General features: G+C 33.5%; 3 protein-coding genes across 3 annotated transcripts; all 3 read right to left on the reverse strand.

Moving 5' to 3' along the window:
- Nucleotides 1-275: 275 nt before the first annotated feature.
- Nucleotides 276-8,556, reverse strand: LOC128157497 (nuclear receptor subfamily 2 group E member 1-like). The gene is made up of 7 exons (XM_052820075.1): nt 8,388-8,556; nt 4,771-5,013; nt 2,420-2,546; nt 1,585-1,940; nt 1,155-1,496; nt 832-1,002; nt 276-673 (listed from the first exon to the last, which is right to left on the reverse strand). Exons 1-7 carry the CDS (start codon nt 8,419-8,421, stop codon nt 435-437), a joined length of 1,512 nt encoding a protein of 503 aa, XP_052676035.1. The 5' UTR covers nt 8,422-8,556; the 3' UTR covers nt 276-434.
- A 7,616-nt stretch (nt 8,557-16,172) lies between these two features.
- LOC128157498 (uncharacterized) lies at nt 16,173-17,598 on the reverse strand. The gene has a single exon (XM_052820076.1). The coding sequence runs from the start codon at nt 17,552-17,554 to the stop codon at nt 16,529-16,531; it is 1,026 nt and encodes a 341-aa protein (XP_052676036.1). The 5' UTR covers nt 17,555-17,598; the 3' UTR covers nt 16,173-16,528.
- A 4,355-nt stretch (nt 17,599-21,953) lies between these two features.
- Nucleotides 21,954-26,851, reverse strand: LOC128156257 (uncharacterized). Its single transcript, XM_052818312.1, has 3 exons — nt 26,767-26,851; nt 23,158-23,575; nt 21,954-22,210 (listed from the first exon to the last, which is right to left on the reverse strand). The coding sequence occupies exons 1-3, from the start codon at nt 26,774-26,776 to the stop codon at nt 22,057-22,059; spliced, it is 582 nt and encodes a 193-aa protein (XP_052674272.1). The 5' UTR covers nt 26,777-26,851; the 3' UTR covers nt 21,954-22,056.
- Nucleotides 26,852-27,411: the final 560 nt, after the last annotated feature.

Raw genomic sequence — 27,411 nt, forward strand, 5'->3', positions numbered from 1 at the left:
CTAACGTTATATTTGTTTTTTGTTGACGTTTCATTGAAACTTTGAAAAACTATGAATATCATTTTTATAATAAGAAACCCTTTTCCTTTCCTCCAAATATCTTCCACTATGATTTTTTGACAACGATGGCCCAACTATATTAATCCATTAAAATGACCCTTGATTTTCTATCTTATTTCTCTCTCTCCTTTCCCCCCCCCTCTCTCTCTCTCTCTCTCTCTCTCTCTCTCTCTCTCTCTCTCTCTCTCTCTCTCTCACACATAATGACGACGATAGTGAAGTAACATTTATTAATCGCCATAGTCAGAACAAATCTCACAGAAGCCAAAACATGAAAAAACACCCGCTTTTCTAAAGCGTAGACAAAAATAACACGAATAAATACTACAAGTAACCATGGTAACAAGTACATAACGAAAATAAGAACGAATGATTTAACTTGACTTAAACATGTCACACAAGATTCTTTCGATTGGAATGTTGCCAATTGTTCTCCGGAAGAAAATGTCCTCAACTGCGCGAGAACTCACGTTGCGCAGTGCCGGAAGTTGCAGTAGTAGTCTTCCAAATCGCGTTTTCAGAAGTTTCTGGTTGCTGACATAATCATACAGCATTATCTGCGCCTGGTCCTGCAATGCCTCCACTTGTAACGAGTCACGCAGTCCCTTCACATCTACAACAAGTTAAAGGGTATATTAAAACACTGACAGGATTCAAATAAAAATTGTTACTTTCAAATCCGCCCTAGTAAAACATATAGGTACAAGAAAACCTTGAACAAACAATATCATTCAATGACAATCGCATTCTCGTGTAAAGGACGGAACAAACCTGGTTTAAAGAGGAGTAGAGCCTTAAGGCATGCGTACTCCGTAGAGTCCAGACGGATGCCGTTCAGGCGGAAGATGATATCCTGAAGCTGCCTCAGCTGTAGTGACATCAATGTGGTCTTCTCCATTTTAGGTCCGTCCAGCGTGTATCCATTAGCACTTAGTAAGAAACCTGAAACAGATAGCAGCTGATAAATGGGCCAGCATCCCACAATAAGCATACATAAAAATGATAACAAGTGAGAGTTGTCTCTCTTATTCAAAAATCATTTTTACCTTTCTTGCAAACAATGCATGACTGAAGAGATATGGGAAATAGCTCACCTATGTCAATATTCAACGACCATTGTGCCGCACTCAGTACAAAGAGTTCACACCAGGATTCTTCCAACAGAATAGCTTGGTCACGGAATGGCAGCTGTAGGAAAGAAGGTATATTTTTCGCCCACTTGACCGACATGAATAGAAGTTTGGCAGCCGTCTCAAACGTACAATCGTTGGAGGGGACGCCATTGTAGAGAGGGGTCTCTGTTGGGTTGTCGGGCGGAGATCGATGTGGGTTGGTAAATGGCAGGGCTAGTTTATGTGGGGTCAGCTGGCCTTTTTCATCTGCGCTCGTGGTACTTGAACTAACCGGAGAGGATATGTCGGCGCTGGGTTTGCTCTCTAAACAAAAAATATATGAAACGTAAGAAAGCTAAGAACATAGGTACAATAGCACAGGAAAAATAAGCAACAAGATAACTAAACACACCTTGTTCTTGCTTCACATCATGCAGACCTGGACTATGGTCTCGCCTAGGAGAGCTGTTGCTCTCGGTAGAGTCCACGGAAGGGGAGGGAGACCTGCTGATACTTTTATCTCCTCCATTCATAGAAGAGTTTGTAGACGATACGCTGCTACTCGCACCATCACTTGATTCCTGGTGCGGGCGGAGACCTATGTCGATATTTCCATTGGTTATGTTAGCGGACAGGAAAAAGTTACGTCTCTGGTCCGGAATAGGAACCGGAAGTGAAGGCATATAGGGAGAGTACCTTGGTACGGCGTACTCTGGGTGATACCCAATGTTTAGTCCATAGCTTGGAACCTGGTTGTATGTGTAGCATCTGCAATACATAAAAAAAATACTGCAATACAGTCTTTACAAACTTGAGAGTTTACATTTGGTAAAGTACGATGTCATCCGTCGTAATTTTTTCAAATCATGATCCATTTATAGAATAAATTTAATTTTTGCCTATGTTATACGTGATATACCATAACTTGTTTTGCGGTTTATAACGCGTAAACTGTCCCACGTTATGTCAAACTCTTATAACATTGGTTGAAATTATATTTATTCCTTAAAATTTAATTTTCTATTTTTAAAATTAGAAAATAATAACTATTACATATTAAATGACGTTAATTTGTGCAAAATTTAAACGTAACGTAAAGCGGATTAATACGTTCCGCATGCGCGTCGTATTGTAACGGAGGCATTATATATGAATTTGTTCAGCCAATCAAATGAGGTGTTACAACCAAAATTAAGAGATATATAAGTAGAGTAATTTCATTTGTAATTAATAAAACAGTGACTTACCTTTGTCGCTCAAATATATCGCCAATATGATGTGGAAAAGGGCTTTGATTTTTCATAGAATCACCAAAATGATCTGGGTTGTCTTTCTTGAATTGGTAACATCGGGGGGCCCGCTCATGTTGAACAGCTACCAGAGAAGAAGAAAAAAATTATTACATTTAAATGTAGAACACACTGATGAGCAAAGATTTCCCTTTAATTAAAAATAATTAAATTTAAAATAATTAAAAACAAACAATGCTTAGTACAATCTACTTCTCTCAGTTTAAATTCTTGATCGTTTCGAAAATTTGACCAAAATTTGAATGTCAGAAGTCAAGGTACAAGTAAGACACAAATTTCAAATTCTTTGTTGTGCAAAAACAGCCCAAGTCATTTTTTTGCAACAAATAAGGTACTTTTAAAAAATGGATACTTAAATACTTTCATGTGCTTATGAATAACTGTATAAAAAGAAAAAGCAAAATTTGAATAAAACTTGAATATGTGTAATTCTATATCTCACTTGAAACACTAGATATGCACGTTTACCATTCTAGTTATCTAAAAATGGAAGTATATAAATTTCAAAGATAAGAGATTTTTCAATTTACATGTATTTACAATGTAACAAGATAATGCTACAGATTCTCCCATTTGATAAAAAATATTTGAACAAAATTTACATTATAACATTTTTTTTATATTTTGAAAAATTGACATATAAAACCTATTGCACCAGTCATGTTTTTACATTTTCTGTTTGTTATTTTTCATGTTTCATAAAAATTGTTTAAATTTAGAGAAATGTGTTAGAAGAATACAATTGGGGGGGGGGGGGTATTAAATAAGAATGAAAATTATTAATTTCTTTATCTTTCACATTAAATGTGGATATTCTGTACGATTTAAATATTCGCATCTAGCATATTTTTGTTTTATATAAATCACTTTTTTTTTTTTTTAGATTTCTATTATCTTGCTTTTGTGTTTTAACAAAATACAAAGCTCTGACAAAACGGCTTGCAAAACGTGTCTTTTTCATTCAAAATTATTGGAAACTTTCTGACGTAGATGCGAATGTCCAATGCAACCGCTGAGGAAACTTCTCTTTACTTGACAATAAGGCATTTAAAATATGGAGGCCACAGGTTGGAAGATATCACATTACCCTTTATTTGCAAATTGGCTCTATTTAACACCAGTAGCCGGCGCTCATTAAATATTTTCCTTAATACTTCATTCAGTAATCTGTATACAGAACTTCTCCAAGAGTCGCGTGCGCTCGCGAGATCTCGTTCGCGCAGTGAGAGCGGACAGGTGAGGCAAGGATGGTTTTGTCAACAGGGTGTCACCGCAGTGAAGGGGCTTTGTCGTCAATCGGCGTATGGTTTAATTAACCAATCTACAGCCAACTTGGCATTGTAATATGTTTATTGTACAACAACAGGGGACAGGGGAACAAAAGAATTCTCGATTACAAGCTTTTACATTTTGACAAACAAAACACCGATACTTGATCTCCACACGCCCCTCCACACTTACCGCTTCAAATTATTCGGGTATTGCTGTCTCTTCACTTTACACCAGGTCCGTCAGATTGTTTAGGGATGATCATTTTCTCTTTTCAGCATAGTTTTATGAACCGTGTGCTTTGTTTACTAGTATTTTGATTTCTAAAGATTTATTCTCCCGATTTCTATTTATCAATTTTTTTCTATTTCTACATGTAAATGATTTTATGCTGAAAATAAGTTCCTGTTGACACCGAGTCTAAAATAATATTAAATCGACGACAAAGGATTGATCGGGAAATAATGCAATCAGCATCTTCCATAATTGAACATATTTGCTCAAATTTTGGTGCAGACCCACTTGAAGCAATACATATGAGTTTGGTTTGGAAATCCTGCGGCAGACACGATTCTCTTCATCATTACACATAGCTTATGTTGACCCAAACACTAGAACCAGTACTTGTTATGGATCAGCGCATTTTTCCGGGGATATCCGATCCCGACTGATTGATCACTCCGGAGAAAGGTACACTCGAGATGACGGATCGGAGAACTTTCTGAGAAAGCACAGGTGAAGTCAACACGATTACCTGGAGTTTGGTTATCAAATACTCCAGGGGAAACGAGAAGAAAACGCTACATCCAGAAGCCAAACCTCAAGCACTGTTTCAGTAATCAATCAAAGAACTGACAAAAATCTCTTGTGACCATATGTGTACCTTTAAGCTTAGCAATAGTTTGACACCTTTTATAGAAACTTATTCGAATCTTAAGATAATTGATAAAATATATTCAATAATCAAACGTTAAAAAATTAATTAAATGTATATGCGTATTTCGTAAATATCTCCTTACCATCTCTGTTCATCTTCATTTCCAGACATTTCCGGAACCTGCAGGCCTGGCATTGGTTTCTTCTTGCAACATCTACCACACAGTTTCCGTTTTCCTTGCAGACGTACTCCAGACTACGACGGATGCTCCGCTTGAAGAATCCCCGACAGCCGTCGCAGCTCTGCACGCCATAATGTTTCCCAGAAGCCTTGTCTCCGCAGACAAGACACAAGATTTCCGGTTTTCTGTCTTGTTGTCCAGAATCTTTAAAAACACAATACATGTATATGGTAAAACTAATTATGTTGCTGATTGTAATTTAAATATTTGAGCTTATCAGTTAAAAAGGCATTACATTGAAGATCTGGTTTCATATTGATAAAACTATATATACAGTTTTGAGCAAAATGGAGAAAAAAAGACAGATCAAGGGGATGTTTATTAATATAAAAATTATTATAAATCACAATCGCCCAAACAAAAATTTCTACAGAGGTCCCTCTGGTTTGATACTATTCCGATATTATATTTACATCGCCTTATGAGTACTTGAGCTTTATCCCTTACATTCTTTTTAGAAATGTAACCGTGTTCATGTAGATAGTGACAGAGCCAATTCTTGATCTTATGTGTTTAGTTCAATGTAACTGCGGATGGATATACCTTGAACATTCAAATTTACTATTTAGTAATGCCCACTCGATATAGTTACGCGATTTATTAAAATGACTTTCAAATCATTTATCAACATTATTAAATGATTGCTTATTTTTTTACTTCAAGCGTGTTTTTCGTGCTTGATCAAAATTTTAGATTCAACTCGAGCACGGGCAGCACTGAATGACGTCAGACCTCCAAATATTTTAAACACATGTACCATCAATCGGCAAAACCCCGCCGATTCCGTATACATGTATATGGAAGAATTTGATATTCTTTGTAGGCAAAGAATCTATCACAAATTGCATTTACATTTATTTATCCAGTTTTTGCACTCATATAAATGTAAACAGGAAAACAATTTTTTGGTGTTTATCCCGAGATATTGAGGTAGCGATTTTTGCAAAATAATGAACATATCCCTTTAGTTATTTATTTTTTTCTTTTAACTTTTATTCATATTTTTAATTATTCTTTTTTTTTTTTTTGCAATGCTGGCCACTTTCATACCAGAATGAAACACCAGAGAAAGCATTTTTGAAAAATATAAATTCTAATTGTTTTCTTTCTCTAGTATCAAAAGAGGATTCTCTGTATATCTTCCGAAGCTTAATTTTAAGTACATATAAACATATTGGGAAAAAACATCAAATTTACTTTAGTATATTCTGGCCAAAATATGATGTTGTACAAATAATCTACTGAAAAACAGTACTGTTTTATCGAATTTCGAACTTTATTTGTGGTTTATTACATGAATATTATATTTTTTTACATCAGAGAGAAATAACTTTTGACAATAAGGAAGAGAAAGGTAATGGAGAGAGAGAAAGTAAATTATGAAAAATGTTTGCAGATTATTTTACGGTAGCGACGTGTTATAAAGTTTGAATATTTCCATAATTTACAATAGTAGGCACACCTCCTTCGATTGATAGACAATTGCAAGTTTTTTTTAAAACAGTTTTTATAATATTTTTTTCAAACCTTACTACCTCAAAAGTTGGGTACTTCAAGTATCCTGGTTTTTTTAAACTCAGGGTGTCACTCCAGTCATTTGAATCTCAAACATACACGTGTAACAATTTAGAAAATACTTTTCCAAGAAAAAAATTCTTCTGTAATTACTGGTATTGCAGGAAAACAATTTTTCAGTTGAATTAAACATCTAAATTGTGTTTCATGCCAAGGCTATAATAGACTTTGTGATATATTTATAATATTTTCCATGTAAATTTTGAATAAATTTAAATCAATTTCCTCAGAAATTTATAATTCATAATTACAAGCATTAAAAACAACCATGAATGTAATTATTTCTTACATAAGATTAAAAAAAAACCAAACACAAGCATTTAATGAGTTCATTCAAATAGTCAAATATTTTTCGTACATTCGGAATAAACTTATAATAATTACAAAGGTAGTCAGAAATGCTTATTCATCTGCCAATTATTTACAATTCATAATAGAGTACTTTGCCGTCAATGTAGGGGATAATGATAGTAAAAACGTGCCCCCTATGACGTCGGGGATCATATGTAAATTAGTCAGGGTCCCTGCTGGGTTTGAACTCGTCTTTTGACTTTTGTTTCTCAAAGCAACAGGGGGTGGTGCGGTGTTAATGTTTAAGATTTACTCGAGAGTCTATTTCGAAAAACAAAAATTAATCTTTTTTTCTACAGAAAAGTTATTTCTTTAAACTATTGCTTGTTGCAAATATTAAAAAAAAATATTTTATTCATACATTTTGAATCGCACAAATATCTCACCGGAAAAAGAGATTATGATAAAAGCCCGTTATATGACCGATGTTCGTGAAAATTACACTGGAAAAAAAATATCCTATTTATTCATATTGTATGTGTATAAATTTTTGATGCATTTGGATTCATCGCTGCGTGTGCCGCCGCAGGAGCTGCCGCGAATATGTAATGTTTTACAGAGAGTTCGGTAATATCAGGTAATCTGATTCTTGACCAAATTATAACCGTCTCTACAACTGCAAATTAGTTTTATTCTACATGCAGAAGACAATGTAGTTCTATGACTACCGTCATGCCAGTATCGGTTACTCAATATTACCACACCGAGGTCCTTGTCCCCACGAGTTCGCCTCAACGAGGGCCGCCCTTAGAAATTATTACGTCACAGTCTTAAAAATCTTGCATAATATTATATCAAGATTTCATATGTTTAATCTCCATTCTTTAAAATTAGTATATACGATTAACAATCTTTTGGAAATATTTAAGGGTTTTAAAAAATATATCCCATACAGATACTAGTATCTGTTTTAGCAGTAAACATAAAAACATTTCCGCTTTTATTCAAAATCAGCATGTAGAGGTACTATCCACTCCTTTAATAGAATCATCAAATTTTCCAACCTCTATCGTTCAATAAACAAAAGAATTGGCCCCTAAATCGCTACTACTTAATTTATGTAAACTTATATTAAATTCTTGAAATAGAAACATTTACACATGTGACTCGAAAAAAATTCTAACTTGATACATTTTCGGCAAAAAAGTCAGTTATTAGTAAACAAATTTAACTTTATTAAATAAACCATGCCAACTACTTATACAATGCATTGCACCCTGTCAAGTTTTAACAACAGATTCCATACGCTTTTTAAAGAAATAAAGTTCGGTTGAACTATCGTAAAAAAATAAAAGCGCTTATTCTAATATGATTATAACATAGAAATATTTTGACAAGTCAAGTCAGTTGCTTGGTGTGTGAATGCATCTTTCAAATATATGACTTGTTTGCGCATTACATGAAATCGCTTTATCTTTGAAGTTAAAGAAAACGTTTCGAACACCGCAATGTAGAAATAGCCCGAGGCCATCCCATTGACAATGGCCATCAATAGCCTGATTCGCACGAGGATATGTAAAAAAGAGTACAAAAACTCTTGCCAAACTTTCTCAAATGTTAAAAAAGAGATTAAATATCATAAAAAGACGTACCTCTAATAATTTCAGGGGAAAGGACCGAATTCATTCTTGTAGACACCCTGGAAGTAATTTGTAATATCGGCTGGTTCGCTAGTGGAATGTCGTAATACACAACGAACTGCGCTGATTTCGTCTCACCCCTAACCTACCGATGATCGCGTCAATCCCGTGCAAGTTGAGCGCTGAATGACATCTCAATCCGACTTCTGATTGGCTGAGTCCATTCGCTGTCACCTCATCGCCGATTCCTCGGTGTGTGATATTTTATTAACTGCTAGCGTAACGGTCCATTGTGTTTTTAATTAGCTATTATTGAGTTTGGTGTTTTAACTATTTAATAGGAATACTATAGGGGCTTTACTTTTTCGGGTGGCGTTGTCTAAGATTATCGCAGTATTGTGTGACATTGCGGTTGAATGGCCTGTCCCGTTGTCCGGGGGAGAGGATGAGGACTTTGGAGAGGGATTAATACGAAGATTAATGTAGATATCAACTGATCAGAAAATGGGGGATTTATTTTTGGTGTTACCTGAGTTGTTTTGGACACAGGTGAAAGCGGGTCCTGACCCCCCGATGGATCTGTTGACATTGCTGGATAAATTCTAAATATATAACAACCAAGTCCCAAACACAAGATTCTGGATCAGTTTTTAAGATTGAATAAACAACATTGGCTATTCTAGCAGAGTTGTGAAATTATGACATATAGCATATAATATTTTTATTTTCTAAAACACATAAATAAAGATAGGATGATTTTGTTAAAATTCTTGTTTGAATATGCTACCGATTTTGACAGGCAAATAGGGATTTTAATTGATGAAGTATTAAATCAATATACCTATAATGTACTGACTTTACACTTTCTATGTCATTTTTTATATTTTTGACAATTTATAACACAAGGCGGAAATCTCGTACGTTTTTCAGCTGTGTGTAACATTATGCCCATACCTCTCATTTTCCCGACTTGCCCGATACATCATATAGTAGAGGAATATTTTACAACTGTTGACCTGCGTGTATCAATACACAACTAGAAATATTGATATAAATATGTAGATGAATGAATAAATAAAGATAAACAAATCAAAAGATAAATTAAAGGAATGGGTCATGGAAATTTTTAAAGGAGTTTAATCACATGTCAAATTCAATGGAAAAGAATTAGGGTGATTTAACCATGCATCGGACACATACCTTGGATCGGACAACTTTGTTTATAAATATACAAATAAATGTGCATGCGCTCATGTGTTGTTTCGTATATTCCTGAATTAGAACAAATGAACTTTATCATTATTAAGAATTTGACAGTCACGTTGTCAAAGAAATAGCAATATAGACATCGTAAAATGACATCAAATACGCCATTATTGAAAATTTAGTTACGAAGATTTTACACTAAAGCATGATTTGAATGTTGTGCGTTTGATTGTACATTAGTGAAAATGCACTCTCTGCGTAAAATAATTAGAAAGAAGTAAGTTTTGAAACAAAATTTGATTAAAATAAGTCCAAGAAATTTGAACAATTAATGTCAAGGTCATTATTGCACCATATGTTCATTTCACCATGGATCGGACACAAATTAACCATGCATCGGACAGTTTTCACTGCATGATTTCTTCTAATAATATGGAGATTATGTGCCCATTCCTTGTGATATACTTTAAATGTGAAGTAAAATAAAAATGTAAAAAATAATTGATACAAACATTTTCCTCAAACCACTTAAAAATCGAGTTTTACGGACACACCTTTTTTAGTCCAAAGTTCCTGTAGGAGCTGGCACGATAAAGAACCCCTTATGATAAATATTCCTTTAAACAGAAGCACTAGTCTAAATTCCGATATGTAGATTTGAGGATTTACATTAAAAGAAATATGAATAGCAATTGAATAAATTAATATTTCCGAACCTTTGTATTTCGCATTAAAACCAGAAAATGTTGTTATGTTTAATCTCTACTGCACTGCTATAGCTGTCCGATGCTTGGTAAATATTGTCCGATCCATGGTGAAATAGTTCAACACTTCATTAATTTGCTTTATTTTCTACATTTTTAACAATTTCACAATTTTTTCTCCAATAATTAAGCAAGGGGAAAACCTGTAACTTTTAAAACAAGTTTTATTTATATTTGGACGATATTTAATGCGTGAACAAAGGGAAAAATCCAAAGGTGTCCGATGCATGGTGAAATCACCCTACATCAAAATTAGATGTGGATATGATAACAAACAAGATATGGTAAAGATACATAATTTTCACTAGTAGCAAAGGAGTTTATGCTCGAGAATATAAAGTTGACTAATCGCAAGTTTCGCGGAATGTAGGGACCATGAGTGTGATTAAAAAATGCTCAATGAATCAAATTGAAGTAAATGATTTTACGAGAATATTTATTAAGTTAAAGTTGAAATAATTTTTTGGAAAAAAACGTGTTGGGAGGGGGGGGGGGATAAGCCGGGGCATAAAAGTCAATTTAAAAAACCCACATTGTTTTCCTACAGATATATTCACTTTTGTTACATTTATTAAACATATGTAATTATCTGTATTCAGAATTGCCAAAACCTTCAAAAACTGCTTTAAATTTAATTGATATTAAGACATCAAAATATGAATATGTAATTGAGCAACAAAATGCTAATGAAATCGGATGTTCAGTATTTTTTTATGGAGTGTGTATCATACCATCTTTTAAAGAACATATTTTGATAAAATAAGTAAACGTCTATCAAAAAAATGGTACCAAGACCCACTCTATGGTCAAAAACAAGTTTTCTTCATTCAGTTTTCAAGATGATCATCAAATGGACAAGACCGAATTATGTTTGCGCAATACTAAATTGAGTTTGTTATTTCCGTGGTGTAGCGTTTAGCGAGGAATTTTTGGAACAGAATTATGTTGAAGTAGGTGTTCGATTTCAATGAATCGTGCTGCAAACATTTTTTAAAATCTTTGTTTACTTTGTTTTAATTAAAAACTCATTTGATGTAAAGAAAGTAAAAATTGCGTTATTATGAATTAAACACATGCACTTTATCATTTTATAGATTATCAGTGAAAGCTAAATCAGTTATCTTTAGTATTATTTTTAAAAATAAACATGTTACTTTGTTGAGGGTTTACAAATTCTGGACTTCAAGTCTAAAAGATGGCAATTTTTATTCTATGTACACGCACATAATAAATTTTCTGGAGATATGTAAGCACAGAAATAAAAATATTTGATGCTAATTCACATATTATACTAAATGCGTGATTGTCATTTGAAACATACTCATGATAGGGTTGAGTCCACTTGTGTGCATATGCCTCTGCTCATTCCCCCAGGTTCTTTGTAAGTGGACATAAAATGTAACAGCATAAAAACTCCTAAAAAATAATGTCTCAACATTGCTTACATTGCCTTTTGTTCTCTTATTCACACGCCTCTACCACGAATGTTCTGCTGAATGAAATTTTCCATATATTGTAAATATAAATATTAATACTCATGCCTTACTTTAGGGCGACAGTGCTATTAGTGCCAGGGAAAACAAACATTTATTTTCTTTAGTTTATCGTTATATCAAAGACACACAAAGATTTAGTTGATGTTTGTACACAATTGCAAATTTTATATATCACTGTCATATGATCTGTTGACCTTACATTTTGTGCATACATAATTTTGTATTGTATTATATACATGTACTTTTATTGGGAGAGAGTGGTCTAAGTTTTTGAACTTGTGCCCAATCCCAGTTGTAATTTTATACAATAGAAATACATGTATGTTCAAATCAATGACATTTGATAATATATGTGTAATATTTGAGTGGATTAATGTATTCAACAGGAGTTTAGGCATCAGCGAGCTCGGACAGAAACAAAAGCCCAGAAGACCCAGGACAAGTTCGCTAACCTGTTTATGTGTATTATTTATTTTGATAACAATTGACATTGGGTGAATGAGCAAAGTTATAATTGAAGATATTTTCACTAAGCATATGATTAATTGTCAATTGAAACAACATCTAAGTTTTTCTCCGTTCCAAGACCGTTTTCCAAGACCGTTTTTCCAAATACAAATACAAATTCCAAGTACCAAGATCCGTTCTCTATTTGTCCGTTTATCAGACCTAAGTTGCTTTAGACAACAGTCTTAAATTATTTACGTGAAGATAAAAATAAACCTAACTAGAAATAACATTATAAAAAATCTTTTTTGGTCCTCTTCTCCAACAAGCTCTATGTATGTACAAGTAACCTGAGCACCTAATCTGAAAAGAACCATCTTTTAAAGAGAGTTAGTATGACGCCATTCTTGGTTCAAATTATTCGCTTTCAAGAGCTTCAGGGCGCATGCTCAAGCACCAAAACATCTCAAGAAGGAGCGTATAGAACAAGAAATAATGTAAAGTTAATTGATGCTGGTTCCCCATCCATCGAAAAACCAAACGTCGACTTGAGCAGAAATCATGGAGCAATCGTCCGCTTCTCTTTGGAGGGGTAAGTGTCATTGTCGAGCAGACGACACTGACAATGGTAAGAACGAACGTCCATGTTAAACCACACATCTTGTTGTCAAGGGTCGGCATCCCGCTCTAATTGGAGAACGATGGATAATGGCGGGAACGGATCGGCGCCATTAGCACGTGCTCGACAGTTGACTACTCCATTGAAGAATTTATGTACTCACAGTTCACTCTCAATGAAACAGTCCATCAGATTATTCTTATTCCGTGTCTCTCTTCATTTTGTCTCTAATTACTAAAGCAGGAAATCCCCGATCATGGAGAGCGTTAACGAGTCGAGAAAAATGAATTAGAGAACAATAGACCGTATGTATATTGTTTGTGTCGCGAATGACGTCTGTTTATTTAACATTAACCTAGTTGTTGTGGCGGGAAAGTGATGTCATATTCTTGGTCCGTCCACTATAATGCAAATTAGAGTTTCATACGTCTGTAAAAGATTACAAGAAAGCTAGTTCATTATTTTGATTTTACACACAGCTCACAACCACATGATTTAGGAACGGTGAGGAAATTAAGAAGAAAAATCTGAATAATTTGATAAATAAATGAATAAACAAACAAATAAATTCATAGTAAATAAAAATAGATAAAAAAGGAAATGAATAAATAAAATTAAAAAACAAACAAACCCATAATCTTTGATTATTGAATATAAAGAGGATTCTATATCGTGTGATTTTATATTTGCTTTATCGAACGAGTTGAAATTTTTGTTATATTCGCGAGGCTTTCCTCGCGAATTTAACCATTTCAACGAGTTGTATAAAGAAAATAAAAAAATACACAATTATAGATGCTCAATTGATTTTTCATGCCTAATCAATGATGTAACGTTGTGTTATGCGGTTATTGTGACCTTGAGCAAAGCAATTTAGTACGTCATTTCGGAGATAAATATAGTTGCTTTAAAGTAAAGTTTCACTAAAATAGACCCTGAAATAATTTTTTCATTTCTAAATTTTTTTTTCGTAGAGCTGAATCACTTAAATGTAAATACTGTAGACTTGAATAGTCAAGTCTGTTGATTTACACGGCGTTGATAATGCTCGTTAGTTTGAGGAACGAGGAACAGTTGTTAATGGTTTATAAAACAAGATGTAGTATTGATGATTCGAAGTGATTAAATATTGATTAAGGATGCTTACTGATGGTAAAATAAAAATCTTGGGAGGCATTATTACGGTAAGATGAAATGTGCAGCCTACAGAAACACAACAAATCGTTCTGTTTTTATCGCGTTGACAGGATTAACTTCTTGATAGCCAACGTGATTTGCAGTTTTATTAACCAATATGTGTTTTCCTTAATTTTTTAAATTTAAGTCTTCGACAAAATCCGTTTTAAATCAATTTTTGGAAGAAGAAATAGTTATGTGGATTATACAAGAAAATTTCCAATAACTAGGTCACTGAAACGTTGAAGCGAGGGGCTGTGTCAAAACTAATTCTGATCCAGTCGCAACTACTCGGGCCTTTCCGACAGGCTCGGAAAAAAGGCCCGAGAAGTTGCAATTGGTCATGACCGGAAGTATTTGATAAAACATCCCCCGTTGATAAATTTTAAAGCAAAGGTTTATAACACGGGTAATATACACCACATGTATGATTTAAATTATATTTTGACATATATCTTTAAAAGCTCATTTAAATTCTGTTTCCGCTGCGTGACTTTGGATTCTATCATTTTTTTTTTACTATCCATATTGATAATGTCTATCGGATTCCAAATCTAATGCCAGGTTATGGTTTTCTTTTCCGAATTTTGATGACGTATAATTCTACAACATAGGTATATTTCGTGTCATCCCATCAGCAAACCAATCTCCGAAGAATTAAGAATTATTCGTGACAACATTAGTAAGCGGATTTTTTAACCCATAAATCACTGACGTTCGCGAAATAAAGGTAGCCTAAAGTCAGTGAAGATGAATTTTGAACAAAATGAAAGAAGATTAGTCTAAAAACAACTGATCCTTTTCGATACCTCGAAAGACAAGGTGGACAAATAATTTATTTTTTTACTTCAGCTTTTTCTTACAGTTTGAATTCAAGGACATAGAAATTATTTTTCTAAACCTCTCGCATGATTTGTATTCACAGAAATGCATTTATTTCTTAATTATTTTTTCCCATACACCTATATCATTTTGTATGGTTTTTAATTATTTTTTTTGTTGGACGAGGTTAGTTATTTTCTATTAAATACCAAAACCAGTGTCATGTTGTAAATTGTGAATTTACTGGGTGGGTGTAATTACAAGCGTTTTGTAAATTTTGTATTAACACCCACCCAGTAAATTCAAAATTTACCATGAGAATTCCATCTTTGCAAATTTGTGTTACACACTGGTACTGAACGAGGGGCGTTTTGAGAACTTTAAACAAGAATTAAATAATTTGTTAGTCCAATCATATTGTACCTGAAAGGCAATAGCGTTACGACGCGTTATATAGTTACCTCGTTTATAAACTTTAACATAGGACAGACAACATCCAAAAATAAGCATTCAATGCTTTTACATGTATTTATATTCATATTGATTTTTATTTGTATGAAGCATTTGTATATCGTCGCTTTTAAACCATTATATACGCTCTTGGTCACATATATGGAACAGCCATATTGACATGTTATTAAGTTTGCTTCCGCGACTAAAAATATAGTGCCAGAAACTTCGTCGGGAAATTTTTTTTATAAACGAATAGATATCATTCAACGATTATTTTTTGGTTTTGTAAGTTTGAACGTTTCGTTAAATTTTACATTAATAGATATGTTCAAAACGCATGGTGACGTTTTTTATTTGTGCTCATGCGCCGTGAAAAAGCTACAGGAAATTGAACATCGCCGATTTCCAATGCCAAATGAGGGGCTATACGGGTGTAAATATTTATCTATAATCCCAACTTTTAAAAAGCGTATATCTCGCTTTTTTTTACCGAAGGGAACATAAAGTGTAACGTAAACAATAAAATGGTTTCTTTGGTGATTCATGCGGGATATATATGAAGGTGGCGACATTGCATAAAAATATATAATATAAACGGCGTTAGCATTTTGTGTATTTTTTTTTCTGCAACGATCGCTACCTTCATATTCCGCATGAATCAACAATCAAAGCGTTCAACTGTTTATATTTACAGCTCTCTTTACCACATAAATCGTAAAGAGTAAGGAAATCAAATAGATTATTGTAAATGTACATCAGTACGTGAGAAAAAAATAGTCCAGTCATCTTATATTGGAATTTTATCATCATTATTATTTTGTGCAGGTCGTGATTTTTCGAAGGTTGCTGAAGGTTTCGACCGATCGATTAACTGGTTAGAACTAGATCGAGTAGATCGTGTAGATTTCAATTCTGTCGGTTTCTAAAGAGCTATGAATTACAATCAATTTTCGCAAGAAATAGAAGGAATCATACTTAGTGGTTGTAAGTATAAAAAAAAAAACCCATTAAATTATTATGTTTGACAATTTGAATTATCTGTTTAAATTTAACTTGATATAAACAATTGACCATCCTGAGAAACTGAATAGCACATCGACGCTGCAAACAAACTGTCAGGTGCCCGTGGCTGCAAACTGTAAATATCAGCTTCATGCTTCCTTTAAGAATTTACAATGTCTTGCACTTCATTCTGTCCCTTATAAAATCTCTGATCGGTCGAATTCTCCACATATATATTACCGGATTCAAAATGTATTGACACTTGCTCATATAATAAGTCACACAAAGGGCTTCCTCCGCGACATTCTGGTCAGTGAAGAAGGACACCGTTTGAACCACGTGATAAGGGATATTACAGACCACCAGGGTGAGGACCACGATTAGCAAGGTTTTGACGGACTCCCCTCGCCGCTCTCCGTATCTTGTTGCTCCTTTTTGGCGGGATCTTTGGGTACCAATGTCGGTGCACTGGGAACTGGATGGATCCACAGTATAGGTAGTCGACATTCGACACAGTGCATCGTTTCTCTCGTCTGCCATATTTACCAGAATTTTGTCAGATTCGCTTGCTTTGTCAGCATTCGAGGCCTGCTTAGTTTGCTGTTTTGTGACACAAAATATCACCGATTTATCCCTATTTTTGATGCCTTGAATTTTCGTCTCTTTACTGCCAACTTTCCGAGATTTTCTTAAACTACAGAGAAGTTGATAGGTGGATAAAACAGTAAAAAGCAGAACTCCTAGAATAAGAGCGATGGTAAATGAAGAGTAGACGATTTGCACCGAGGGCGCCCGATTGTAGATCAAATATGAGTTAATAGGACTCTTAGCATTACTGGACCTGTGAATAACAATAACACAACCGACTGTTATCCCATAAGTCAGGAAAATATAAATCACTTGGTGCCAACCTGTGAAATAAAGATAATATTTTGTCATTCTACAGGCACAAAAACGTTCAAAGGAAATCAGCAGATGATGGAAATAGGCTTGAAGCACAAATACATTGTTAAGAGATCTCAGAAATATGCACATATTGTACGAAAAGGTTTGCGGGTAGAACGTCAACAAGAAAGTAAACGGCGCCACCGCCAAAGCGTTGACACACAGACAGACAAGGCCGCGGAAAAAGGCGTCTCTGCGGAGGCTTTGGGAACGGCACAAGATCACAATGGGGATAACGTTGGCGACCATGACCAGAACAAAAATCCCCAGGGTAAAGAAATAGACAGGTTGCATTTCAGGTACTCGCTCCGAAGTAACGTGAGCGAATTCAGGTTCGTTGATTTTTTAACAAGAGACATATGACATTAATAAGCTCATACGTCGCGCATTCGCGTAGAGATAAAAAGGTGATAGGATGTTTAACAATGAACATGGAAATAATGAGCCATAAGTCAATAGTGACATGAAATACGCCAATTCATTAATGCAAGAAGTGTATAAGTATTACATTGATTCAGTAGTCAAACAATTACTCAAACAGTCAAAATAACAGTTTGGTGAAAACCATAATATAGATGCGCGTTTTGAATGTTTGAAGAAAAAGAAAATAAGACTCTTAATCTAGTGGTAAAGAAGATGGGTGGATAAGGTGTGTAAAATGCCCATACACGGTCGGACAAGCTACTGAAAAAATAAGATATAAATAAATCTGATCTTTTAAACAAAAATCATTAAAACAATATGTATTTAACATATCATTGATTTTTAACATATATATATGTTCAATACTTGGAATATGTTGACTCAAACATGCGTATACGTATCAGACCTGCAAATACTGTAATTTTTTAGAACTTCAAGGCATTTTCTTTTATAGAGTGGGTCTGTGCTCTATGGAACGCCTCAACTGTCTTATGTAGATAATCTTCATAATATGATGATACTTCAACATTACATGCTGATACTTTAACATTACGTGATGGTACTTTAACATTACGTGCTGATACTTCAACATTATATGCTGATATTTTAACATTACATGCTGATACTTTAACATTACGTGATGGTACTTTAACATTACGTGATGGTACTTTAACATTACATGCTGATACTTCAACATTACATGCTGATACTTCATTATATGATGGTACTTCACTATGCTGTAGTTCTAAAAATAGGGTTAGGGAAGCGTCGCCTAGGGATCGAAATACGCTAAAACTCAGAACACGTGGATGCCTGTAAAGTTTTTAACACTGTGCTGTTTCTCTGTTTCAGAAATTGATCAGATTGGACTAAGGTCCACTAAAACTAGTTTAGATCGAGATACTCAACAAATGCTTCTATTTGATTAAGTGTTGTCTTTTAAATGGGTCATTTTAAATTTTAAAGAATGGCTGCATTGTGAGTCCATTGGGGCTCAGCACATAAAAATCAGGGAGTACGAAAAGTCCTTCAGGGAATTTTGTCTAAAAATGTGCATTCAGAACCCAATCTTTTGGCGCTTAGTCAGAGCGGACAGCTAATTTTTTTTTAAAAAGCACCTAAACAAAGACTTCTGTCATTCATGTTACATGTAGATTGGACTTATTGGGATTAATGGGTTCTCCCTGGAGATCCACGTGAAAGAGTGGGCAATGAAAGCACTCAGTCTGATTTGTTCAACAATACAGTCACTGCTAAAATCAGATTCAACAGCAATGCAATGCTTTATCCTTTGCATAATCTTATAAGTTGCATGTGTGGTTGTCGTTTGCCTTAATACATTGCACCAACACAAATCGTATGTTTCGACAATATTTTTATTCCGTAAAGATCCTCTCTCATGAGCTGTAGTGTATTGTGTACTTCTTCAGTTCCAGCTTTTTTTCTTTCTTTTTTTAATTTTTTTTTATATTTTTGTTGACACATAAATCCACATACACACGTATTTCAGACATATTTCAGACATTTCAAGATTCTAGATATTGTAATATCTTATTAATCTAATGAATAGATTATCCGTGTAGTGTGAAAACGTGTTTTCTTGTAAAAAATAAATAAATAAATAATAGCAGTAAATGAAAAGAGAAAAAGGGAGATATAGAAGATAAAAAAATATACAATAAAAAAAGGGGTACATGTATCAAAATATTTGTTCACAAGTCAATATAATTAAAAAAAAGAGAGAATAGTTTAAGCAATCACATATGTCCTAAAACTTGGTATAATTTCTCACAAATTGTTTGCCAGTGGTTTTCATAATCTGAGTATCTACAGTTTTTCAATAACATATATTTTTCAAGCAGAATCCTGTTTTTTATTATTTAACTCTCCTATGCAGTCACTCTGGCAAACCGAAAGTGAAACAGTGTTTGGACCTAAGTACAAATCATCACCGCTGACAAGACGTAGATCTTGTAAATAATAGATAAATTCGGTGTACTGTATGTTGTGCCATTATTTTTCAAAAGAAAAGTATCTATAAATACCTTGAAAATAATTAGAATTTATATAGTACGAACAATTCAATTGTTTTTTGTAGTTGCATGCATTCCTACGCTAGAGTTAAATATAGTCTCGTTCAGCCAGACGCTCGGCTGTCTCCGTAAATCTCCGACAAGCAGAGAGTCTCTCTTGGTAGTCGGGGATTAACGGAGACAGCCGAGCATCTGGTTGAAGGAGACTAAAGTTCAATATTGCTTGGATCTAGACGTGTACAATTTTTAGAAACATTTCGATTACTGATAAACAGTTTGATGGAATTATTTTTATCTTTAGATATTACACAACATGATTCATATGGGGTTTCTCGAAATTCTTGTCGGAAAAGTTCGAGAATTCATATTATAAAAATTTAAATAACATATCGTTGATTTTAAAATTGATAATAATCAATGAAATCCACTCCCGACAGTACTTCAGTACTTTGATTTACATGATCCAAACTAGTCTCAGTGGACCTCAGTCCTATATGATCAATCTCTGAAACAGAGAAACAGCCCAATGTTAAAACTTCCCTATTTTTAGAACCACCGCATAGTGAAGTACCATCATATAATGAAGTATCAGCATATAATGTTGAACTATCAGCACGTAATGTTAAAGTACCATCATGTAATGTTAAAGTATCAGCATGTAATGTTAAAGTATCAGCATGTAATGTTAAAGTACCATCACGTAATGTTAAAGTACCATCACGTAATGTTGAAGTATCAGCATGTAATGTTAAAGTACCATCATGTAATGTTGAAGTATCAGCACGTAATGTTAAAGTACCATCATGTAATGTTAAAGTACCATCACGTAATGTTAAAGTATCAGCATGTAATGTTGAAGTAGCATCATATTATGAAGATTACCTACATAAGGCAGTTGAGGCGTTCCATAGTGCTCCATATATTTCTCAAAGTCTAAATAAGGTGTTTTGGAAAACAAACGGATTTCAATCAACAAAAACGTGGAGAGACGACCCAATATCATTTTGTATCCCAACAGTTTAACGTTTCGAATAAATAATACAAGTCCGTAAATTCGTGGTCAAGGTCACCCATAACGTTTAAACAGCCTACTTGGTTGTGTCTGAAATGGCTCAGTGGTTAGGGTACCTGACTAAGCAAATACCAATTGGGTATCAAAGAAAACAGAAAGAATATGTTCTTTAAATTATTTTTAAACCGAAACCCTCTTGTCAAAGAAACCGAGGGAGTTTTGTTATTTATTTTATGAATCATTTGTAATTTTCTTTGTCATGAAAGTTTTTAAATTTGTAATGCATATAGTGATGTTTATAAAAAAAAAATAGATAAAAAAGGGTACCTGACATAAGCTAACCTTATGTATCTAGGTTTTTTATGTTATGGGTTCGATTCCACCAAAATTTCAGGCATTATTTTTTTTTCTTATCTTTTGTTAAATGTATCATAAACTGAATTTAGTTAAAAATTGTGCTTTTGCAAACTTGTATTATATCTTCAAAATAAGTCTGTAGCTGTGCAGTTCAACAGATGTTCTGAGTGATCAAAAAGGCATTGTTCTGTTCTTGTATGCATACTTTTCAAACAAAATGGCATGTAGGACTTCATATTTATTGCTTTTATATCTTTTGGCAACATTTTTGGCCAGTTTCGGGCAGAAACAAGCCAGCTCAAGAAATGTTAACATTCTAACTCATAAATGTACAAGATGGCCGCACATCCCCCTTAATGTAGCACAAGCTATGTATTTCTACGCGGCGCAGCAAATACATGTACCGTTTTTCGGTTATACTTTAAGACACGCCCATTTTTTGCCACTCATGTTTTATAATTTATTGGGTTCTAGGGATCAAAATTGATTCGTTATGTTACCACAGACAAAGACAGCTGAAAATGTTTTTATTTATTTATGTGTCATAAAGAGCAGAGCGGACAAAATGCCACTGCGGGTTGATTAAAAAATCACACAATGTATGGCGCTTCTAATAGGCGCTGTATTTTAGTAATGGTATATCAAACTTTGCATCATCATAATCTTAATTCCAAAGAGAAAAGTGATTTAAATTTCGATGGATAGTTAAAATGAAATAACTCCTGGAAACGGCACACGTATATGTGATATCGCCGCGTCATAAATTACGACAAAACCAATATGGCGGACAAATGGCGACACACATGTACAGAAAACTAATATGTTGACTATTCTTTACATTTATTTGGGGATGGTGTTTCCCCTATAAAGATTGATATGGTAGCAATACAAAATCATTCTATAAATAGATATAATAGGTCCAATCATCACGGATCCCAGTAAACCACTGATCTGGCAGGCTGTGTGGCTGACTCGTAGTCTAGGAGGATGGTTTTGCGTACCTGTATTTCCCCGTAAAATCCGCCCATGAGTTCCCCGCTATGGATCCGCACCCTACGGTAATATCGAGGCGAGAGATTTCTATGGATGAAAAGAGTCCAAAGCTTAAAAGCTAATTGATAAAGTTTTTTAAGGTATAAACAAATACATTAAAAAGTTTTTTTCATACAATCAAGGGCTGCATTTTACAAAAGAACTTACCACCTACGACCAAATTCATTATTTAAAAGTGACTGTGTTTTAACTTGATTCTAAATTATATAGTTATAGGATTTGAAATTGTTTTGGGGGGGTTGGGGTTATTTTTGTTTTTTGATTTGTTGTTTGAAAGAAGGAGACGACCTTGCATTTGTTGCAAATAAAAAAATTAAAGTAAAGATGAAAAACTTTCGAACTTTGAAAACTTGAATTACATGTACAAGTATTGTTTTACTTCATTTAGTTTTGTACGTAAAGTAAAATACGGCATCCATCGGGGAAATAAGAAAATGGATTATTTAATAACACCCCCTCCAAAAAACACCCCAAAACGACGGTCAAATTAATCCGTCACCTGTTTACATATTTATGATACCCGATGCTCTGCAAACATTTCATATTCAATTTTTGAAAAAAAGTCTAATTGATGAAGAAAACTACTTGATAAATACATGTAAAAGACAAGAAATAGTTATTGATTTACAACTTCTGTCAAATACACTCTATTGAATCAAACTGCTGTCTTTTCTCTGCAGTGCAGGTACAAAGAGTTGTCTTTCATGTCTCAAGTTAACATTGTGCACTAGTGATGTTAGTGATGATAACCACACGAGTTTTACCAATAGAGCTAAAAAAAAATCATTTCATGTAAAAATATTTTAAAAACAATAAAGTACTAGGACAATGGAGGTAGAACGACAGTTTTTGGTATATTGTTTTCTGCTTTAAAGATGGCTCAGGTATTGTAGGTTATTACATTTGACGTCACATTGATTTACGTATAAAGGGCTCGGACACGGTGATCTGATTATTCTGCAGGGATAACTCACTTGACAGCTGCTGCGTGTGTTTTAGAGGTCACCAACTCTGAAATGGCATGGGCGGATTGAAAAATCACCAGGTTCCCCCAGTTGTTCCTGTCTGCTCTCTCTGCCGAGAAATACCCGGAGACGATCGGACACTGCAGTAGCTGCTCCACTAACTGCTGGTCAGTGTCCCAAATTTGTTTCCTGATGCCGTCATCTAACTCGCTTAATTTTCTTGTGTCACCTATAAACCCGACAAAATAAAGAGTGTCTCTTTTGTTGACCAGTTCTGCGATATGACCCCTACCCCGGGGAAATACCCACCGCACGGGACGGCGGTCAGGTAGGTGACCGTTGGATACCTCAGGTGTGTATTTGACCGGTGCACTTTTTAAATCGTCTAGGACTGCTGTCCTTACTTCACGGAGGAAATCTATATCCGCTAAAAATGTGAGAGTTACAACTGGTCATGAAATACAGTATTAACTATCTTACTTCTTAGCTGTTAGATCAAGTTATTACGCGGGACGCACCATTGAAAATGAGGCAGTCATTTTTGCGATTTTCATATTGACATTTCTTTAGCATCTTTTATGATATTGTTATGATCGCAAAAATGCATATTAAATAATATAATTAACCATTCACGTGTAATTTATTGTTGATATGAAAAGGCTATTCAACCTAACATCTTACACGACTAGAATTTTAAAAAAAATAGTTTAGAACGAAAACATGACGGAGATCGCAGTACTTCAGTACCTTGGTTTAATCCAAATTTAATGATTTTATACAGTATATATCCAAACATGCTATTTAGATATATAAACTTCACTTGAAGTTGTTTAGCAACGAAAATTATAAATGCATAGACACGGGATTAAAATTCATCTTACCCTTAAAGATATTTATCTGATTTAATTCAAATTCAATGCAAAACACGTGCTATCAAAGCTTATTCGTCAGTTATTACTGGAGACGATGAAGAAAACTATAGTCTGTCCCAAGTTATTGCTTCCGTCACAATTTGACGATTTTTCATTAAAATAAACATACCTGTCGATTAAATACAATTCAAATTGATAAAGTGGACAAAAAAAAAACAAAAAACCCAAAAACTAAAACCCGGAGAATTTCAGCTGAACAAAAAACACACACCGCATGAATATTTACGAAAGCCCATTGAGCTCATTTTCGTAGGTAAAAATAAAAATAATATATATATATATATATATATATATATATATATATATATATATATATATATATATATATATATATATATATATATATATATATATATATATATAAAAAACGCGTTAGTTTCGCGAATAAATTCGTAACTTTCGCGAATACACGCTAAACTTCAATGTAAATAGTGTCAATTCATACAAGAACTCTTAAGAAGAACAATGTCTGAAAACAAATGCATTTTATTTTCAAAAAAGTACTTATTATACAGTATTATCATATCATCCGTTTTACGTTGATTTATGAAAACAAAATTATTTATCTTTATATATAGATATTAATAAATCTGATAAAACTCCATATAACTGTTAAATGTTAGATGTTACAAGTAGATATGGAGGTAGGGCATCATTTTTCATCTGTTCGCCGACCCTGTGTTTGAACAGGCATTGTACAATTATTTTTTTTATATAAAATTAATGTAAATTCAAACGTGGAAAATCTTTAAAATCTTAGAACTGATTGTCAAACGAAACGACATATGTGGTTAATAAAGAGAACGAATTTATGATATCTAAATTTTAACAATAGCTTAAAAAGTGTATAGATTAAACTTATTTCAATTCACAGCTTGACTTATTTTTCTGATATAAAGCCGTCAAACTAGACGTAAACTTATGTCGCGGCGATATAACATAGGTAGCGTTTTGAACAATGATTTCCTTTCAATCTTACAATGATATTTATGAAACTTTTAATTCGAATTAAAATTGTTATAATGCAAATATGGTTTGTTCCCGTTTTGCACACATTTGAAAATTAGGTATCGAAAAAATGTGTGCGAAACGGGAATTTGACCAGGTGAGATAATTGCTTAATTGCTATAGTCTATATCACAATTCCTGTGAGGGCTATTGACAATATAATAAATAAATAAAACATGTACTCCCAATACATATTTACATCTATTTTATGTTACAATATGAATTGCATAAAAGCTCATTTACATAACAATTGACCTGCATGTTTTTTAATATAATTTCATTAATTTATTTAAACAAGAAAGATTATTGCAAAAATGTTGGATATGAAATGCTTTGTTAAACTTGCTGTCTATAAGAAGTACATATACATGTACATGTTTGACTTTGAAAAGAAAATGTATTTATATTCAATTAAAATTGCTTTTGCTGACATAAAGTGAGGAAATGTGCCTAGTGAAAACGCTGCAAAATATTTCTCATTTATGCTGTGGCTTGTATAATCGAAGAAAATAGACAAAGTTGATGATGGTATGATGATAAATCAGCAATTTTATATGCTTCAAAAACTGTAAAACCTATCAAATGAAGACCTAAACCTTCTTCAGATTGAAGTATATCAATTCAATATTCAGATTATTATGTTTGTTAGAATTGTTTGTGCTCCATGTATTTAGCTACTGGTTTGAAAAAAAACCCCCAGAAAATGTACCGCAATATAAACTAAAGCGGTGACGTCATAAGAAATTATTGAATCAATATTAAAATTATTATTTTTGTCGGAAATTTTTTGCTTCATGTATTTAGCTACTGATTTGAAAAATCAGAAAGTGACCTGCAATTATAAAATGTAATTTATACTAAAGCGGTTATGTCATAAGAACTACTGTCAAAGCCGCTACTTCGATGATTGAAATATTTTGTGATAAAGATCTGTTTTTCTTTTTATAATATTCTTTCTGTTGATACCAACCAACCAATTATAAACATGCATTTTACATATTTCGCAACCAAGTTGTAAAAAGAGACACGGAGTATCCCATCATCTTCACAACGTCTTGACCTGAGTGGAAATTTAAGACTAAAAATATCATTATCTTTATTTTATCAAAAGTAAAAAATGGTGATAGTTATTAGCTGTTAGACCTAAAACACAACAAAATACAATTGTATCTATATTCTTCATGTTTCATCGTAAAGGCGCTGATAAAACACAGGCGCTGATAAAACACAGGTAAAAAAAAAGGTAAAATCTTTGACTGAAAGCAGACTATAATTGCTATCACAACACAATTCACACCTATTGTTCTATACCCAATTATCAAATGTGTGCAAAACGGGAACACACCGCAAATATTAATGCCTCATTTTCTAGAATACAGAGCTGATGAGAATATAAAAAGCGCGATGCATTATGTCGTTTGAAAATCAGCTCTAAGATTTTATAGATTTCCAACGTTTGAATTTATATGAACTTGAATGAAATTTATCAGATTTATTCATGTCTATATATATTTATATTAAAGATTTTGTTTCATTTAAAATTAAATGTGTTTGTTTTTAGATTGATTCAGATTTCATTCTAATGAATAAAATATATGAAAATATTCCATAAAAAATACAAATTTTAAACAGACCCTTAAATTCTTGTTTGAGCATCTCTGAGAGAATCTGAACCTACCTGAATTCATTATAATAATAACTCTCTTGCGTCGCCGAACATTGTGGAGACCTTATATATACACCACCGGTATTATCACATTTTCCGAGCTGTGAATATCAAACATTCACAGTTCTCATGTTGTGTACATGAATTGCATCAGAAATTATTAACTGGTCGTGACTGCTTGATAAGAAAGGTAACGGAACCTATAATCATTTAACCTATATGGAATAATTACACATCATTATAACAACAGCCAGCATTTCATGTCACAACAATTTAATGCAAAAAACATCTCTCTTTAAAAACAAAAATTAGGGTAACACTATAGTACATAGTATAAATAAATGGGAGTACATGTACTAGTATTTCTACGATCGCTCACGAATCCATCTGAAAAGCCACTCGTCCAATGCAATATGACAATAAATCTCACCGGTCCGGAAACCGTGGAGTTTTGCAAAAATTTCACCACATTCGTAAATAATTTTCTCAAATAAAATGATAACGGTTGCTAGTTGATATAGATTCTATGGGTCACGCCACAAAAACCGAAAAGTGTCCCAAAATCAAGTACATTTAAAAAAACCCCATGTGCATTGAACATATAAGGAATTATCTATACTACAATATTGAAATAATAGACTCGAATTTTGGGCTTTA

Source organism: Crassostrea angulata, chromosome 7, assembly GCF_025612915.1.
Source record: "Crassostrea angulata isolate pt1a10 chromosome 7, ASM2561291v2, whole genome shotgun sequence".
Lineage (NCBI taxonomy): Eukaryota > Metazoa > Mollusca > Bivalvia > Ostreida > Ostreidae > Magallana > Magallana angulata.